The 21,238-nt window shown below is 36.0% G+C and overlaps 1 protein-coding gene across 3 annotated transcripts in view; it reads left to right on the top strand.

Annotated features, from left to right (window-relative positions):
- pain (transient receptor potential cation channel family member painless) overlaps window positions 1-18,271 on the top strand; it is a 122,813-nt gene extending 104,542 nt beyond the window's left edge. For all 3 annotated transcript variants that reach the window (XM_073988543.1, XM_073988544.1, XM_073988546.1), the window contains 3 exons: window positions 15,120-15,230; window positions 15,302-15,484; window positions 15,553-18,271. In XM_073988543.1, the coding sequence (XP_073844644.1) occupies window positions 15,177-15,230; window positions 15,302-15,484; window positions 15,553-18,015 (2,700 nt within the window). In that variant the 5' untranslated portion in view covers window positions 15,120-15,176 and the 3' untranslated portion in view covers window positions 18,016-18,271. The remainder of the gene's footprint in view (window positions 1-15,119; window positions 15,231-15,301; window positions 15,485-15,552) is intronic.
- The last annotated feature ends 2,967 nt before the right edge of the window (window positions 18,272-21,238 follow it).

Below are 21,238 nucleotides of genomic sequence, written 5' to 3'. Positions count from 1 at the left end.
TTAGGTACGGTTCTCATTGACAACTAATCGATTTTGTCGCGTTTGTGCATTTACCCTGTTTATACCCTCAGCCTTTAGGCTAGAAAGGGTATATACACTTTCATACGGGCAAAATGTGCCTCATCGAAATAATGGTTTTAGACCCCAAGTATGTTTGGACGAAATGTGTTTCAGACAATTTGGAGTTGATTTAGCAATGTCCGTCCATCTGTCTGTCTGGCTGGCTGGTGCGCACGATAACTCTCGAACGGATGAACCGGTTCGGTTCAAATTTTGGCTTTCATAATATTTTGCCCAAACTTAGTTTATGTTCGAAGATGGGCTATATCGGTCCACTCCTTCCGGTACCTCCCACACAAAAGTTCGAAAATGTTCGGAAAATTTGTGCACACGATAACTCTTGAAGGAAGTAACCGATTTGGTCCATACTTTGTCCATCGTGAAACCTGTACCAGAATTAAATGAGGTTTCAATATGGACACAATCGGTCCACTCCTTCGGGTACCTCCCACACAAAATTTCGGAAAAGTTCAGTTTAGGGCCATCTCTCGAATCGCTTTGATTTTTGTTTTAGCAACTTGTATTCACTGCCCCCCATACGACGGTACAAGTTTCATTAGCGGCAAGTCCATACTTCCTGAGAAAATAGCATGAAAGTTGCAAAAAACCCCTATGACACCGTGTGAGGTGGTTGGAGCGCAAGATAACTCTAGAACGGATCTGCCGATTCGGTCCAAAATTTGGTCTTAGTAATATTTTGTCCAAACATAGTTTAAGTTCGAAGATAAGCCATATCGGTCCACTCCTTCAGGTACCTTCCCCACAAAATTTCAAAAATGTTCGGAAAAATTTTTCCTACGGTAACTTTTGAAGGGAGTGGCCGAATTGGTCATTGTTGCCAAAGGATACAAGAGCTATATTTTTAAAAGGGAATATTATCAGTTGGAATATTCTGCTCCTGCAAAGAATAGGAGGAACAGTTTAGTAAATACTGAAAGGACCCAACGACCATCCCAAGTTTTTAAAGTGCACGCGCGGCACATATTAGCTCACTACCTTTAAGGGATGTTTAATGTGTCTTCAGGTGACCCCACGGAGAGATCAGTGTCCATTTGAGATGAAAGAGGGACCAAGATAAGTCCTGGGCTTTGCCATGTTAAAGTCGGTTGGTTGGCCAGATATGTGTATTTAGTGAATTAAAAAATGGATTGATTGATCAAATGGGTTATATCGGTCCACATTTGTATATAGCATCCGAACAAAGTTACCACCAAACATCCGGCATTTTTAAATTTAATACGTAGAGAACCATGCTAAATGTTTTGTATCTGTAATGTATTTTCGTGTTAAGCATATTTTCTTCGTGGTGAAGGGTATAAACTATTCGTCCCCGACCTTAACCAATGTTGTTATTGTTTTTTTTTTGTTTGTTTATTTCTTCTTATTCACTTTAATCTTCCACCATTATTGCATGATGATCTCTCTATGATCTCAACTTTTTCCGACTAGAAATTTGTTAGATATCGTGCAGACACTTTATTATGTCCACTAACAAATTCGTTTCTGCTACCATTAAAGCGATTTAACACTTCTCTACGTCGTCGTCGTCGGCCGTCGCATGACAGGGTCATTAATTACAACACAACGAATAAAAAGCCAATTATGTTTTTCTGACTCTCTATTTTTCATTTTCTTCTTCAGCATTTTGACTTGTACGCACATTTGTGGTATTTGTCGTATTAAAAAAAGACATCTGTGCGAATTTGTTATCCCAAAAAAGACAGAAAAAAACAAAAACAAAGCTTACGAAATATTTACAAAAACCGTGTGAATATCAAACAAAAATTAAAACGAAAAAAAAATCTTATCAATAGAAGACACAAAAAAACGTCTTAACTGTAGATGAGGTTTTAATTAATTGTGATGTCTACTTCCCACCCCTTTTTGGCTGAAGAGTTATGTGAATGAAACATATGGATGTGAACTAAACATAGCCGACATAAAAACGATGTCCAGTCATCTTCATAACAACAGCGAGACCAACAGGCACAGCAACATTCATTGTCTTGTGAAGCCTCCATTTGTCTCAATGGATGGTTACATTAAATTAAACGCCCTATGTTAATTAAGCATTAAAAGTTGTTGTTGTTGTTGTTGATTCTTAACATAAATTTATGAGTTGAACAAAAAATACAAAAAATGAACCGAATGGCATGGATTTTGATTCTGTAAGACCCAACTATTTCGGATCATCATTCTTTTTTGTTATCTTTTGGCAAAGTAAAGCGTTATTTAATTGATTATCTTCAATGTTAAGATGTTTTTTTTTTTGTTCTTCTCCAGATCTCATTGTTAATCTTTCATTTTTAATGGTGGGAATTTTGCCATTAAAGTCAAAAAGTTCAGGCAGTTTATTCTTTTAAAGTTTATGGTTTAATGTTGGTGAATAATAAACTAACAAAGGGGAAGTAAACTTTTTGTTGGCGTTTAATCTCCCACGCTAAAGAATATAACTGAAATTTATTAACACTTTGAAACAAAGAGTTCAGAATGATTCAAAAAAAAAAAAATTCTACGAAAACAAGTAAGAAAGTATCAGTCAGCTGTGCTCATGGAGATATACCCTCAGCCTCTGACAAAAAGAGGCAAAAACTAGAGTTTTATGGAGCTTTTGAGTCGTTATCTCAGGAAGTATGGCCGAAATCTGAAAAAATACCGTTGTAATAGGGACCGTGATAACAACTTTCTGCAAAAAATCTGAGATCCGAGACGAATCCTCAAAGTGCACTTTCCCCAAATTTTGTGTGGGAAGTACCCGAATGACGGGACCGATATAGTTCATATTCCAACCTTATAAATGACTGAATGAAATAATATGGGCAAAGTTTGGTGCCGTCAGCGTTGTTTCTTGGAGCTTTTAGGCCATTATCTCAGGAAGTATGGCGTAGCCCCCGAAAAAAATTTTAGCGTCGTAAAGAGGATTGCAAGGCCAGTCTGCAGAAAAAAATTCAAAACGATGCGAGGGAAGACTTATACTTCACTTTTTTCGAATTCAAACCCGATCTATATCTGGAAGGAATAATAAGATGTGCAAAGTTTGGACAAAATCGATTGCTCCCTTCGAGAGTTATCGTGCGCTCCAGCCAGCCATACTGACAGACGGACGAACATGGAAATATCGACTCCAAATTGTCTGAAACGGGGCCTAAAAACATTATCTTGATGAGGCCATTTGTTGACGTATCAAAGTGTATACGGGAAATGTTGAGAATTCATATTCCATTTCCAAAATATTTAAATTTTTCTTTTTGCTCTGCATCAAATTTTTGATTTTTGCGAACAAAAGTTTTCGCGGTTTTACTTCTGCTTTCAAGAAACAATTATTATAAAAACGCTAATTACTTTAATGAGAACAATTAACACTAAAGAGTTATCACAAAGGGACGTCAGTAAGTAAATCTATATAAATAACAAGTAAAAAAGTATCAGTAGGCTTTGCCTACAGAGATATTATCTCAGCTGTGTGGATTGAAATACTTTTTTCCAGAAAAAAAGGAATGTATGGGCGTATGAACCTACAGAAATATGGATTGGATTAAAGCTCAAAAATTTGCGGGGGGATATCGATAGATAGGGCTTTTGTTCCATACTAGCCTACGAAAAGCATAATATCGGGGCACTAGTAAAAATATCCAAAGGATCCTCGAACAGACCCTCAACTACAAAAATGTGTTGAACATTTGTATGAGTGGTATCCCAAGTATTGGACCGATAGGTCTACGTTTGTGAAATATTGCGCTTATCATTTTAGCAAATATTTTTAAACATTTGTGGGAGAGGTACCGGAAGCAGTGGAAGAAATATTACGATATCCAAAGTGTGGACGAACGCAGTATTCGGTTCGAGCTCTACAGCCATTACATATGGTGCCATAGGGGTTCTTTACAACGTTTACTGTCGTAATTGGAACAGAGAATGCAAGATGCGTCAAAAAAAATCAAAGTGTTTTTATGTTTGATTCAAAGTGATTCGAGAACAGGTCTTAAAGTGAATTGATATTTTGTGTGGGAGGTACCCGAAGGACTGAACAAAACAAATATAGTCCATATTCGTACCCGATCTATATCTGGTAAATATATTAGGATGTGTAAAGTATGGACCAAATCGCTCATTCCCATCCAGAGTTATCGTGCGCACAATTTTTCCGAACATTTTTGAACTTTTTTGGTTGAGGTACCTGAAGGTGTGGACCGATATGGCTTATCTTCGAACTTAAACTAAGTTTGCACAAAATATTACGAAGGCAACATTTTGGACCGACTCAGTAGATCCATTCGAGAGTTATCTTGCGCTCCAACCACTACACACGGTGCCATAGGGGTTTTTTTGCACATTTAGGCTAGTTTCTCAGGAAGTGTGGACTTGCCCCTGATGAAACTTGTACCGTCGTATGGAGGGCAGTGAATACAAGTTGCTACAACAAAAATCAAAGCGATTCGAGAGATGGCCCTAAACTGAATTTTTCCGAAATTTTGTGTGGGAGGTACCCGAAGGGGTGGAACGATTAAGTCCATATTTGAACCTCATATTACTCTGGTAGAAAGTTTACGCTATACAAAGTATGAACCAAATCGGTCACTCCCTTCAAGTGTTATTGTGCGCACAAACTTTCCGAACATTTTCGAACTTTTGTGGGGGAGGTACCGTAAGGATTGGACCGATGTAGCTCATCTTCGAACTTAAACTAAGTTTGGGCAAAATATTACGAAAGCCAAAACTTGAACCGAATCGGTTCATCCGTTCGAGTGTTATCGTGCGCTCCAGCCAGAAGGACAGACAGATCGACTCCAAATTGTTTGAAACACATTTCGTCCAAACATACTTGGGGTCTAAAACCACTATTTCTATGAGGCGCATTTTCATCGTATCAAAGTGTATATACCCTCTTTAGCCTAAAGGCTGAGGGTATAAAAATCGAATGTCGTTCGTTGGTAATGGCATCAGTTGAGAACGGCTGGACCGATTTGGATAATTCTTTTTTTTGAAATGTTCGTCATAACCCCAAAATAGGTTTTTATGCAAGGGAAATTTGACCACGCCCACTTTTTTTCAATTTTCAATTTTAATCTTTTCTACAAAAATTACTGAACTAATTTTCCTGAAATTGTCATGGATTGGCAGGGATGGCCTTCGGTGAAAATAGGCTACATAATTTGTTGAATTTCGGAAGGGGCGGGGACCTTCCATTATAACCTATTTTTTTAAAAATGCTATATTTACAATAATTACGAATGTATCGGTTTGGAAAATAATTTGCGAGACAATTGTGGTTGTGGTACGACCTTACCTACTTATGTGGGACCAAAAAACTTGACCACGCCCACTTTTTAAAATATGGTAAATCTACAAAACTACTGAACCTATTTTCTTAAAATTGTCAAGGAATGTACACACACAGAAAAAAAGGCCTCTCTAACATACATATGTCCCAAACATATTTTGCAGCAAATATATATTTGTTTGCAAGCAGTCCCAAATAAATATGGTTGTACCATATTTCAAATATACATATCGCCACCATAAATGCCCGAAGACGTAACCGACATGAAAATCGAAATTCGTTTTTTGACGTAATCTGATACATAAAGCTACGTTCAAAAACAACGATCCTATTCAAGAAATGGCATTTCGGAAAATGGGATAATATTGCAGATTTTGTTGTAATGGAGGATCTCAAAACTAAGCACTTCATCGGTTTTGGTTTCACTACTCATTCCCCTGCGTATATTCAAGAAATGGCATTTCGGAAAATGGGATAATATTGCAGATTTTGTTGTAATGGAGGATCTCAAAACTAAGCACTTCATCGGTTTTGGTTTCACTACTCATTCCCCTGCGTATATGATCCATAATATCCCATATACTCGCCTTCATAAGATTAATATTCCATAAAACAGTTTTTAATTTTATAACGTTTTTTTGCTTCTCCTGTAAAGTTTTGGTTTTGTGGGTTACGTCTTCGGGCATTCATGGTGACGATATGTATGTACATATGTACATATGTAATTACCAATACACTGTGCAGCATTTTTAAGGTGATCTTGTGCAAACAATTCGAACTGAGGATTTTTTGAAAGTACAGACCCAAATGACAAGAGACCCTAGTTGGGTTTTGTTGTGTCAGATCCAGTTCGGATTTTATGGCCCCATCTAAACTTGGTTAAATATTGAGTTTTTAAAGAAATTCGGGGCAATATCTCTGAAACCAATGCGAATCTTCTTCTGTCCTCTGAAGCAAATTTGTAGATAAAGACAAGAATAAAATATTTGCAGAAATAATGAACTCGAAAAACTACATTTATTGCCTCAAATTTCAAAATATATGCAAAAATTCCACAATTTTTATACATTTCGCACCGTATCTCCAAAACCGTTAATTTTTTCTAAATATTTTCTTATGGAAAAATATTCCCTGGAATGTAATACACAACTCTTCAGAACATGTCATTGTTGTAAAATGCCTCTATACCGTAGTTTTCAGTACATTTTTCAACGACGATTTAATAAAAATGTCAATAATGTAGTGAAATTCGAAATGCGAGAATAAACTGTTGGTGTGAGCTGTGTTTGAAATAGGTGTTGTAAAAGTTATGGTGCAGAATACCCCTGAAACAACATGAAGTAAGCATTTTAGAGTTTCGGAATGTTCTGAAGAATTGTTGAGAACATTATTTGGAAGATTTTTGCAAAAGGTTACTTGGTTCAACTCCCAATAGTTTAGCCGATACTGACCAGAATTTCAGCAATTATGTAAGATGTTCTATATTTTTTAGATTTTAATGCCCTAGATGGAGCTTTTCTTATGTGGTGTTTTCAGAAGATAAGTTCTTCTAGTTCAGGGCTAAAATATTGCTAAAGACAGCAAGGCCAAGTTCCTATTCGTTTCTGAGATAAAGGCCTGATAAATGCAAAAAAGTGTAGATTTAGCCCGGTTTAGATGAGGCCATAAAATCCGAACTGTATCTGACAGGATAAAACCCTACTATGGTTTTTGTAGTCTAAATATGTACATTCAAAAAATGCATACTATAAGTTGTTTGCATTTTCAGTGTTGCATAGTGATATTAAAAGCGATTTGTTCCTTGTCCAATGAAATAATTCCATTCACCTTTTCGATTCAATTATAAAATGTATTGGGCATTTAATTTGCTAAAAAGCACAATCTCTTTCAGAAAACACAAAACACTGATTTATTCACTCACTTTACCGTCTTTACTCTACGATGGTATTTAAAAACTGAAGAAACAGCAAAATAATTCATACCATATTTTCAAACACTCTTGTTTGACGCAAACCCGCCACCAAAGCCACCTTCATGGCTTCTACGTCTTCTATTATACCATACACCCAGCTCTTTATTATAAAACAGCATTTCGCAGCCGCGAGAGCACAGTTGTTACTCTCTTTGACAAACATCCTAAAAATATGTTCTAACATAACAAATATGTTGGTACCCAAACATATAAAATGGAGATATGTTACAAAATGTTGCAAACATATATTTGCTTGCAATCAGTCCCAAACAAATATTTGCTTGGATCCAAACATATTTCTAACATATATTTTTCTGCGTGCAGAGATGGTCCCCGAAACAGCAAACATATTTTATTGAGAGGGGGCGCGGTTATCCCCTATGCGACATTTAAAAAACACTATATTTGCAAATATTACGAATGTATCGGTTTAAAAATTTACGTATTAATCTACAATCCAGGTACGAGTACTTCTTTGGGTCCTAAAGACCGACCACGACTGCTGTTTTTAAATATGTTATACCTCCAAATACTACTGAACCAGTTGCCATGAAATTTGCAGTAAAAGCTCAAGGTTTGCCGTTGTTATGTATATTTTATGAATTTCGGAGGAGGTGGTGCTCCGAGGTAAAAATCGCTACATACCATATACGTACCATATGTTTGTGGCGAGTTTTACCTCAAAACAGTGCACATCCCTGCTAAAACAGTGTTTTTTGTCCGTCAGAAATCACCACAAGTAGGGGGAAACCACCAACTTGGCAACCCTGGCCAAACCTATGATTATATCAGTTACAGCATAAGTTTTGGGAGACAATGGGGTGTTGTGTATACCAGGTACATATGTATTCGGAGCCAAATTACCGGACCACGTCCACTTTTTAAAAACATTATTTTTTGAGAACTACTGAACCTAATTTCGTGAAATTTTCAGAAAATGTTCAGGTATGTCCCTTATTGCTTTATAATCGCTATATTTGCTAAACTAATGAGTGCCTCGGCCTGCAAGTTAATTTTCGAGACAAAGGTGGTTGCGCCGCCAATCAAGAAAAACTATATATTTACAAATTTCCTTAAATGGTGAGGTTCAACGGTCCATCAGCCATGAAAAACTAAAACATATAAGTCTCAATAAGCGGGAGAATACGACTTAACCATTTTTTTAACTATTATAATTAGACCGTTTTAGTAAAAAGGCGGGGGACACGGACAGCATCAATGGGCGAAAAAAACGACAAAGTCCGTAAGAGAATAGAAAGGTTACAGAAAAAAATCTGAAGATACATTTAAAATCCTCCTTGGTTTGACAATATTCCGAAGAAGTGAGGTAGAAAATAACAATTTTTGAATTGTCAAGCATAAAGTCCATAAAAACTTTTCATTAAAACTCATTACGACCGGCCAGCAACGCGGACCGGGATATGCTAGTAAGTGAAAATATTCTCTATAACGTCCAGTTGGGGCTGCGACTGACACCTTTGGAAGTTCGTTAGAGACGGATGCTTCTGTAGCTAGTTCTTTAGCTTTTTCGTTACCAACAAGCCCCTTATGACCAAGGATCTATGTAAGAACTACTCTAATCAAACTCAACCTGGCAAGTTCTTCTTTAATTTTTTATAAGTTTTTGTGTGCTATGGTGTAGAAGCTTCTTTTATGGCCAGTATAAGAGCCTAGGTACATAAAAGGCATGGCTTTCTTGCTTAATTCATTTTTGGCAAAAGACTAAAGATCAACTGCGAACCAATTCAAATGTGTTTCTGACATTTCTTTATTCCTTTATCGGAAATTAAGTAAAACCAAGTAAGCCAGCCGCTTTTGTACAGAGGCATTAACATCTAAAAACACTGCAATCCTCAAAAAGCTTTATTAATATCGATATTTTGGCTTTTTCCTTATTTCATTCATTGTATTAAATGAAGTGTATGCAAAAATTTTCCATTTTAATGAAATCATAATTTTCCAAAAAAAAAAAAAAATAAATAAATAATCATTTAGAAAATACCAGATTTGATAAAACAAAGTTGCGGGCAGTTTGTACTTTTTAAATTAACCATCAACAACTTATTGCCTGCATAATGCTTCGTGGTTATGCTTGGTTAAAATCAAGAAAGGTCCAGTTAGACATGTCTAGCATTGTTATGCTGGTAGATTATATTCGTTTTAGTCACGATTTGAGCTAGAATAAGTTAATGATACATTACAAGAAAAAAATCATTGAGGCATTCAAAGACATTGATTCAATACATTATTCAGTTATTAAGACGGCATAACTCGCCTGAAGCTGTTGTTAACACCACCACCACAAATTATTGCATCTCTAATCATGAATTCTATAGAAACGCATTTCATCAAATAATAATGGTGTTGATGATGATGATGATGGTAATTCTTCAGTTGTGATTCCATAAGCAACACATGCACACCATTTGGCGAGAATGTGCTGGCGTTTGTTACTTAAGATGACATGACTGATGATTAAACCATCGATTATACTGTGTGTGCGAGTGACCCAATTATAAAAAAGAAATACGGGGCAACATTTAACATCATCTTATAGGCGTGAATATATAGAGAGTGTAATATGTCAAATAATCTGCTATGTTAAAGGTTAAAATAAACAAATAGTTCATTGACTTGGGGTTCAATGTAAGTGTGTTGACCTCATATTATGCATGGTATTAGATATATATTTTTGGACTATTTTATAAGACATAGAAAATAATAAAGTCAGAATAAATCAATATTGGTATTGTGTAACTATTTTTTATTTAAACATGTATTCCCACAAATATCCCCTAAGGATGCCACAAATTTTATACAGCTGAATCTTACGATATTTTGACGAAATTAGTTTCAGACAATTAGGAGTCGATTTAGCCCGATTTAGCTCACTTTTTCAACTCGTAATGGTGCGCACAATAACTCTCGAAGGCTGTAACCGATTTAAACAAACTTTTCATTTCGTAATATTTCTTGATCCTTCAAATAGCCCCAATACAAAGTTTCAAAATTGTTCGCAAATGTGCAGTTTAAGGAAAAGTCTCGGACATTTGAATTTTTTGGCAGCAAATTGTTTTCGCAGCTTGCTTTAATTACTAGGGTGCAATTTGCTACGGATGCAAACTAATCTATCTTTGACAATGCTCTAAAACCTTACCGACATCAACTAAATGTTTGATGAATTGACTATCCAGTTTGATTGCACATCGTAAAAATTATTCCAAACGTACATCAAGTACTAAGAAAGTGTATATCGGATTTTGATTTCCTTTAATTTTTAATGTGTTGATGCTGCTCCTCAGCAAAACATTTCAGTTTACCTATTTTCAGATTTTTTTTACCAACGGTCTAGAGATATCGCGTCTTGAAAAACTTGAATTCTATAAAAAGTATGTGCAAATAAATCAGGAGGAGGCATTGTGACTCACAAGAGAGCTCATGTGCTCTAAGTGAGCGTAAATTTGTTATCGCTCACAGCCTGTGTAGATGCTAACACGTTGTGAACAACAACAAATTTACGCTCATTGAGAGCACAAGAGAGACCCAAAAATGTTCTCTGCCTCACTCTGAAATAAATACTCATAACTTCTTTAATATTAGTCCAAATAGAAAAAGCTATCTAAAAATATTTTAAACATCTTATCTTAAACATCATAAAAACTGCGTCATTTTTCGATTTTAAAAATGGATTAACAATTAATGTAACAAGTAAAAATGTATCAGTCAGCTTTGCCGACAGAGATATACCCTAAGCCCATGTGAATTGAACGTTTCATACACGGACCGATCGAATGTATTTAGGTTCTTTTCAGAATTTTGTTGCACTTTTTGGACATTTGAACTTGCTGACAAGAATGTGGATTAGGATTAAAGTACAAAAGAGTTGCCGAGGTACTCAAAGGAATGGACCGACATAGTCCATTATGGAAGTGGATTTTAATTAGAGAGTCATATTTTATCGATAACTTTTGGACCAGTATGTCATCGCTGTAAACAGGACCACATCTAACAGCATCAGTATATATTTCCAAAGGATCTCCCAACAGGCACTAAACTGCACTTTGAAAAAATGTCAAACTTTTTTACACTAAGGAGAGGACCGATATGAGCCATTTTAAAGTTAAACTAAATATGGACAAAATATTAGGAGACCCAAAGTTTGGACCAAATTGATTGCCCCGTTCAAGAGATATCGTGCATGCCATTTTAGTGAAAATTTTTAAATATTGGGGAAAGTACCGGAAGTTGTGGACCGGTATTACACATCTTCAAACTGAAACTAAACTTTTTACAAAATATGACGTAGGCCAAATATTGGACCAAATCGGTTTATCGGTTCGAAAATTATCGTGCTCTACAGCCACTACATATGGTGCCACAGTGGTCTTTTAAACATTTCGGCCTGTTTTTTTAAGTATGGACTTGCCCCTAAAAAACTTTTACCGTCGTAATTGAGGCAGCGAATGCAAGTTGCTTCAACAAAAAATCGAAAAAAATCGAATCGAAAAATCGAATTTTTGACTTGGTATTCTTTTCCTTGACGGTGTATTCTTTTTCGGGGACAAGTCCATACTTTTTGAGATAATGGTCCTGGAGCTCCATTGACTTGGGGTTCAAAAAATCTGCCGGCACTAACTAAACTTGGTTGTGCCTAACATAACACTCGCGTACATACTTGGATTACGTCCAAATATGGAACGTACATCGTACTACTCCTTAGGGTATCTCCCACACAAAATTTGGAACATGTAAAGCATTTATGCTAACGAGGGTATATACACTTTCATACGGGCAAAATGTGCCTCATCGAAATAATGGTTTTATACCCCAAGTATGTTTGGACGAAATGTGTTTCAGACAATTTGGCTGGTGCGCCGGATAACTCTCGAACGGATGAACTGATTTGGTTTAACAGTTGGCTATCGCAATATTTTGTCCAAACTTAGTTTAAGTTCGAAGATGGGTTATATCCTTCCGGTACCTCCCCCACAAAAGTTCGAAAATTTTCGGAAAATTTGTGCGCCCGATAACTCTTGAAGGAAGTAACCGACTTGGTCCATACTTTGCACGTAGTGAAATTTCTACCAAACTTAGAGTTTGCTCTCGAATAGTTTTGATTTTTGATGCAGCCACGACGGTACAAGTTTCATCAGGGGCAAGCCCATACTTCTTGACAAAATAGCCTGAAAGGTGCAAAAAACCCATATGACACCGTGTGTAGTTGTTAGAGCGCAGCATAACTCTCCGATCTGCCGATTCGGTCCAACATTTTGCCAAAGCAATATTTTGTGCAAACTTAGTTTAAGTTCGAAGATAACCCATATCGGTTCACTCATTCAGGTACCTCCTCCACAAAAGTTCAAAAATGTTCCGAAAAATTGTGCGTACGACAACTCTTGAAGGGAGAGACCGATTTAGTACACACTTTACACATCCTAATATATCTGCCAGGTATAGATCAGGTTCGAATATGGACTATATTTGTCCAGTCCTTCGGGTACCTCCCACACAAAATTTCGGATAAGTTCACTTTAAGATCTGCTTTCGAATCACTGCGGTGGTATATCATCAACTGTATACAATTTTTTCAGGGGCGAGTAAATATTTTCTGAGAAAATAGCCCAAAAAAAATCCCTATGACTCCATGTGTAGTGGCTGGAGCGCACTATAGCACTCGAAGTGGTCAACGGATTTGGTCCACAAATTGGCTCACAGTTTCAATTCACATAGGCTGAGGGTATATCTCTGTCGGCAAAGCCGACTGATACTTTTTTGCTTGTTTTTTTTTTTATTATTTATACCCTCCACCATTATATGGAGGGTACAATTAAATTTGTCATTCCGTTTGTAAAATATTCATCGGAGACCCTATAAAATATGTCCGAGCGTCTGTTGAAATCAATCAATTATGATAGAGTTTTGTAATTTGGTATAGAAGTTTATATTACTCCTAGGATGTTTGCTCTTGCAAATTGGCTATATCGGTCCACGTTTTGATATAGCCCCCCTAGAACGGTACTACCCGATTTTCGGTATTTTGAAGTTTTTAGCCTCATTATAATACCGATATGGCTAACATTTGGTACTTACTCTTTGTTGGGGGTATAAAACTTTCCCCCAGAATTTTGTCGGTATAGGTCCACGCCTTCATAGAACAGTACCTCCCGATTTTCGGTATTTTTAAGGTTGTGACCACAATAATCCACCGAAATGGCTGAAATTTGCTATTTGGTATTAACTTGGGGTATTAAACGTCACATATGAAATTTGTCGGTATAGGTTCACGCCTTCATATAGCCCCCATAGAGCGGTACCACCCGATTGTCGTTATCCTGAAGGTTTTACCCTCGATCTACGTCTTCGATGTGGTTATAAAACATTCCCCCAGAAATTTTTCGGTATAGGTCCGCGCCTTCATATAGAACGGTACCATCCGATTTTCGGTATTTTGAAGGTTGTGGCCACAATAATTCACCGAACTGGCTGAAATTCGTATTTTGATCTTCACTTGGGGTATTAAACGTTCCATATGCAATTTGTCCGTATAGGTCCACGCCCTCATGTAGCCCCCATAGAACGGTACCATCCGATTTTCGGTTATTTGAAGTTTGTGGCCACAACACACCCCGAAATGGCTGAAATTTGGTATTTAGTCTTTGTTGGAGGTAAAAGCCTTTCTGGCTGAAATTCGTCGGTATATGTCCACGTTTCGATATAGCTCCCATAGGACGGTACCTCCCGATTTTCGTAATTCTGAAGATTGTGACGCCAATATCCCACCGAAAGACTGAAATTTGTTATTTAGTCTTCCAAATTATCAGTATAGGTCTGCGGGTTTCTATATCCCCCATAGAAGCATACTTCTTGATTTTCGGTATTTTGAAGGCTTTACCGAAATATCGAAATTTGGTATGCAGTCTTCTCTGAATCTAAAAATTGATATAGCCCCCAATGCCGTTCTTACTTGTTTTATACTTAACTTGCTTACAGAGTTGCAGTTGACTTTGTACACTTTTCATCTGAAGTCTCGCTCAGAGAGGCTAATGCACAAAATATTTTGAGCACTACCGCTATAGAGATAGCCAGTGAGTTCTTACTGAGAGCAAGTGAGCACACATTTTAAAGTGTTTTACATTGAATTTTACGCTCCCTTGCTCTCAGTAAGCGCCCACTGGTGCATGTGTTTGTTTTTTTTGTGCCTTTTGGGTTTGTATTTTTTTGCACCCAAACATATAAAATGTTTGCACCTAAACATAAAATTGTTTCCACCCAAACATATCTTTGTTTGCATCCAAACATATACATCTTTGCACCCAAACATATATTTGTTTCCACCCCAACATATATTTGTTTGCAGACCCAAACATATATTATTTTTGGGACTGTTGCAAACATATATATGTTTGCTGCAAAATATGTTTGGGACATATGTTAGAGAGGCCGTTTTCTTTTTTGCGTGTAGTTCCCAATGATGGTATAGCCCCTATATAACGGTACAACCCGATGTCAGGCATTTTAAATTTTTCGCTTAGCCTCAATAAGTATATTCTTCTTCAAGATGGAATCTCTCAAATAAAATCTTGCACTTAAATTAAAAATGGTGACAAAAATAAACGGCAAGCGTTTTATTTGAGATATTCCATCTTGAAGAAGAATATACTTATTGAGGTACTAGTATTAGTGCATTTATAAATAAAACACTGTAACCTATTTTTTTAAATTATTTTTTATTAAGCATCGAAAACACCTCTTGTACTTCTCTGATATGATTTTTAATTTTGGTGTTTATTTTTTCTTTCTTTTCAGATATTTATTTTAATTTTTCTCAAAATTGTAGACTGCATGAAACTTTAAAATCCAAATATGGAAAATAAACATCACGCTATAGAGATTCCATCTTGCGTCGCAGACCCTCAGGTAAATTCAGTAAAAGGAATTAATAAAATAAATAATAATTTAATTGATTTTAATGGGTTTTTACCTTCTAGGTCCAACTATCCGATGCTTTGGCTAGTAAAAATATTAAAGACTTTCGTGTGGCCTTAGATTTGGGTGCCGAACCCTTGAGACTGGATCAGAATCACATAAGTATTTTCGAAAAGGCCCTAAGTACACCGGGTTGTGCAGAATTTGTTGCTGAATGTTTAAAGAGGGGATGTAGTCCAAATAATGTAAGTTTTCGCAGTCCCAAAATATCCACAAAATGGTACTAAAAATCGTTTTTGTTTTATATTTTCAGCGCAATCCCCATTTGGTGAAATATGCCATCAATTATGCCACTGATTCGCAAGATCCTCAAATATTAAAAGCCCTGCTGACATATTCCGAGGTTAATGTGGATAAAAAATATCATGAACTAACACCACTGAATTCATTGGCCAAAAATGTGAACAGTGAAAATGTCAATAACGTCAAGGATTGTATGAAGATTTTGTTGGACTATGGTGCCTCTCCTAATATACCCAACCAGTCACATTTTACACCGCTACATTTTGTGGTGAGAAATCGTAAATTGGATGACCTGAAGAAACGTGAAATTGCGGAAATGTTTTTGTCCTATCCGGAAATTGATTTGGATACCTATCGTGAGGGAGAGTTGAGAGACAAACTTCAAGAACTATATCCCGATATGAAGCTGCCGGAGGTGCGCAATACCACCGAAATAACTTTGGATAAATTGTTGTTCTATATTAAATGTGGTGATTCGGAAAAGTTCAAAGAAGATTTCCCCCAATATCAATTGAATATATCCGATAAGGATAATTTAAAGAATACCCTAAAGGACGAAAATGTGCCCCTGTTCTTGGAAGCCATACGCAAGGGGGACAATGAAGCATTTGACATGATCTTGAATAGTGGGGTTAACTACAATGCCGTGCTAAAGGGCAATTCCCCTATGGAACTTGCCACCAAATACGGGAATAGCCATGCCGTGAAAAAACTCTTGAATCTGGAAGATTTGCAGATGAGGGAACGTGACTATCCTCTAATTACAATTATATGCAAAATGCAAGAACAAGCGGCCCAGGAATATTGTGATTATCGTAAATGTTTCTATATCCTTTTGGAATCGGATCGAATTGATATCAATGAAATGGATAAAAGTCGTTCGACACCGCTGCATTATGCTGTGAAATATCGCAACACTGAGGCCATACGGGAGCTGTTAAAGCGCGGAGCATATATTGGAGTAAAGAGCCGTTTTAATGAATTACCCATAGACGGTATGAGCCCCGAACTGCTAGAGGAACATTTCGATCACTGCATCACATCCAACAATGTTCGAGTGGGTGATGAAGATTTTGAGATATTTGTGAATTTCATGAATTTAATGCCGGAAATGGATGGTTCAAAACCGAAGGCAAGACAATACATACGCGAAGAAATGGCTCCAATAGCCTTTATAGCCAAATCTAAAGAATTTCGCCATCTATTGCAACATCCTCTGGTGGCAAGTTTTCTATTCCTAAAATGGCATCGACTGTCGACAATTTTCTACGTCAATTTTATGCTTTATTTCCTCTTTGCCGTTTCCATTATAACTCACACCGTTTTGAAATTCAAAGAAAGTGACGCGAATGCTGCCACTGTCGTGTTTGGCCTTATCTCATGGGCTGGCATCATTTATATGATCATACGCGAAGCAATACAGTTTGTTATGTCGCCGGTTCACTATTTCCGTTCGGCAACCAATTACATGGAAGTGGTGCTAATTATCCTGGCAATTTTGACATGCAGCGAAGCCAGCTATGATAGTGAGACCCAGAGGATTATTGCCGTATTTACATTGCTTTTAATAGCTGTTGAGTTATGTTTACTGGTTGGCTCTCTGCCGGTGCTCTCCATTTCCACTCACATGCTAATGTTGGAGGCTGTTTGTAAAAGTTTCCTCAAAAGTTTTACCCTCTATTCGATTTTTGTGATCACCTTTAGTTTGTGCTTTTACATTTTATTCGGCAAGTCTGATGATGATGATTTCAATAAATTCTCCAATCCCTTGACTGCAATGACGAAAACAATTGTCATGTTAACGGGTGAATTTGATGCCGGTGATCTACAATTCGATTCTACTTACAGTTATTTGCTCTTCCTGCTCTTTGTCTTCCTTATGACAATTGTCCTGTTCAATTTACTAAATGGTTTGGCTGTTAGCGACACCCAGGCCATTAAGGATCAAGCTGAATTGAACGGTGCCATATGCCGCACCCAATTGTTGACACGTTACGAAGAAGTACTTACCGGTCGTTCAGAACGTTCCAGTTTCATTGTCAATCATGAACCCTTCCGCACGATATGTCGCCGCCTGATGAATATCTATCCCAACTATCGCCACATTGCCATAAGACCGAATGATAGTAATAGAATACTGATACCATCTGCTGACAGCTTTGAAATGAAGGAAATGGGCAATCCATTGAAGAAGAGCTCATTCCATCCCCTGCCCTCAAATGATGTGGACAAAATGAAGTTGCTTGATCCACCAGTACAATTTTTACCTTGTCTCTGTTCCTGCATAACCAATAAATGTTCCGAAATGGATCGTCGTACAGTGAAGTTGGCCATGGCCGTGTTGGAACAAAAAATCACTAAAATGGAAAATCGCAAACGTTTGCAAGTTACCGAAAATCGCCTACGAAATATTGAAAGTAAAATGGATGAAGTATTTAAGTTATTAAAAGCCATTAAAAATGATATGAACTGAAATAAATAATTAAAATATAATTAGTATATGTTAGAGTATTTAACATACATACATACGTACATATAGATACATTCATAAATTTACAATAAAATTTTGTTAAATATATATATTTTTAGTTTTTTTTTTTATTTTTTGGCATTTAAAATTTATGTATTAAAAAACTTTTGTAAACCATCCTGGAGTTCAGAGAATTCATATCTATCGTTATGTAATATTTTATATAAATAAATGTTTTTTAATAACTCAACAAATAAAATGTGTCATTTATTATGAAAAATTATGCGTACATAGAGCATAGGACAAAGCCAAACCTTCAAAACTCTAACCCAAGATTCAAAAACAAGTCAAGAGTTATCAGTTAACTTTGCCGACAGAGATATGTAACAGTCTGTTTGAATAATTGTTAATTTTTTTGCATTTTCCACTACGGTTTGGAGTGCTTGAGTGGTATTGAAACGGGCTGAGCTCGCCGGATTGGGGGAGGTTCTTTCCAAACCAGTAATGTTAAACTGTTCAAAGAGAAAAAAAAAATTAACCACTTCAAGACTTGTTACTAGTACCTGACATATTATAATTTTTGAATCACAGACTGTAAGAGTATGCGAGTGATGTTTTCGCTGGGACACCTTTTTAAATTGTTCCCACCCGCTATAAAACATAAGTAACTAGTGTCCATGATATTCTGTTAGCTACTTCCCTAATCATTGATGAGACCAACTAAACCGCCATGTTATCACTATCAACAATTCCCATAAAAAGGTCTAATTAGTTCATTTTGAATACAATATACAATTCATTTATTAATAGGAAATTCATTAAATCGTTTGTTTAAATCGATTACACTTTTAGTGTCTTATAAATAATTTTTTTTTATAAAAAAAAATATCTCAAATAATGATTAATTTAAAGATAATAGTCAAAGTCTATCATAAATTATATAATCTGCATGTTATACGACTACTTACACGAAGTGGTATGAAATTAGGTTAGGATGATGATTTAGGTTTTGATGAATTATTTGTAGGTTATGTTACCTTGGTTTACTGCCGATGGATCGAGCTCAATACATGCGGTGTTGTATAATTCTGCAAATATAAAAAAACAATTAACACCTATCCAAACCCTAACCTCTTTTCTCAATTTTGATGCAAATTCTTACATTGATTATACCTTTTATTCACGGAGTAAACCGTGCAATAAAAAGAATTTACTTTAATAAACTCTAACATGCAAGTTATATAGAAATTATTTACAAATAATTACATTTTTAAACATTTTAAGATTAATTAATTAATGAAACATTCACACAAGTGAAAATCACATTGTTTTAAGCAAAATTGTATGATCCGTTTCTTATGTTTTAATTATCAAGATAAAATAAATTTAGCGAAGGCTAAGTTAATTATTGGCAAAAATAGAATCACGTAAAAAAATTACAAAATTCACAATAATACTTATTAAAAGTTGTTTTTTTTTTTATAAATTATTGCTGGCTTTGTTTAGCCGACGGCAAATCATCAAAATCATCGAAAAGCTGTCATTATTTAGAAACTGTACATATCAGGAACAGCAGAGCTCATTAGAAATCACCATTAACACCATTAATATGTCTCACTCCCTCTTATGGGTATCCATTGGCAAATTACTGATGGGCGTTGGTTATGAAGATTCGCTATGCAAGCGAGACGGTAAGGAGAGCCTGGATGCTTCCACGTTGGATGATGCACTTGTCCAAAAAAGGGTAAACTTTTATACTATCGCTGAATTATTTGGCATTAATTAAGCCATAGAAAATACCAGTTTTTTTATAAAAATTCCTTTATAATTTTCACGGTACTTTTAAATTATTTAATGTTCGTTGCAAAAACAGTATTTTGGTTACTTAAATCGTTTATCAAGGCTTATGATTTAATTTCAAAGTTCTTTCAAAGTATATTTTATTTTTTTGTTGCTTATTATACTGTTCCACTAGAAAAATGTTTTAACTTGAGTGGTCAACGATCAGAATAGAAGAGATCGAAACAGAATTATTAAATTCCTCATTACCCTAGCAACATAGCAGGTTTTCTTGTCTTTCTTTTTATTAAATTTTGTAGCTTTGTCTTGTCGTGGTTAAACGATTTCTACCATTACATATTGTTTTTGGCGACTACATTTGCATACTAAAAAAAAATTGTCCACGGCTTGTAAAATAGAGCCACATGAAATGCCATACATTGTACTCGATAGTATAACAGTTGGCTCTTGTAATATTACAATCAAATATAACACTTAGATTCCTCCATGCATAGCTGAATGAAGAGAATATATTGGTTTGTTTTGAGAGTGATGAATGCACAACAATAGTATTTCTGGGTATGGAATATTCCATTAGTATGACAATGCAGATCTGTCCTACCTCTTTATGAATTTACTTAATCTGCTACAAACCTTCTTTGCAGTCTGAGTAGGAAGAAGACGAAAATAAGGAAAACAGATTAATGCTAAAATTTTACGTGGGACACGGCCACACCCTGAGATTAAGTTAGCTGGGCAACTATTTAAAATGGCTTCAGATCTTTAGCGTGATAAAGGCCAATGTATTTCCCACTTAACGTCTCAAGTTCGTAACAAGATGAGCCAACCTTTTTCCTAATTCGACACTTAGAGTACGGTGGTAATAATTTAGCATTAACTCCCTTTTTAAAATCTGATTGTTGGAACATTTTACGAAACACTTCTTGTCCAACTTTGTACTGTATATTTTTGCTTCGAGTGTTATAGCTTTTTGTTGCTTTCTCGTGAGCAATAACGAGATTCTCTTTGATTTTTTCGTGTACTAATTGAAGTTTTACATCGTTTGAAGTATAGTTGAATTGTCCCTCAGTCATACACCCTAATTTGTCCATTACAGCATAAGAGGATCCATGTAGCACCATATTGTATCCAAATGCACCGAAGTATGGTGAGCACTTTATTGCTTCATGAAAGTCACTTCGGAGTATACTGGCTATTTTAGATACATGCAAATCCCACTTGTCTTGTTTATCTTTTAATAAAATCCTCAATTTTATAATAAATTCTCTGTTGCTTCGCTCTGAGGCATTGGCTTGTGGGCTATACAAGGCCGTTTTAATATGTTTGACTCCATATGATTTCAAGAATTCGGACATTTGTGCTGAAACGAATTGGCATCCATTATCGGAATGTATAAACTGGGGTACCCCGAATTGGTGAAATACAT

The sequence above is a fragment of the Musca autumnalis genome, unplaced genomic scaffold, assembly GCF_047663935.1.
Source record: "Musca autumnalis isolate F117 unplaced genomic scaffold, ASM4766393v1 scaffold_5, whole genome shotgun sequence".
Taxonomy (NCBI): Eukaryota; Metazoa; Arthropoda; class Insecta; order Diptera; family Muscidae; genus Musca; species Musca autumnalis.
The sequence above is the reverse complement of the archived record's forward strand: the minus strand, read 5'-3'. Positions and strand labels throughout refer to the sequence as shown.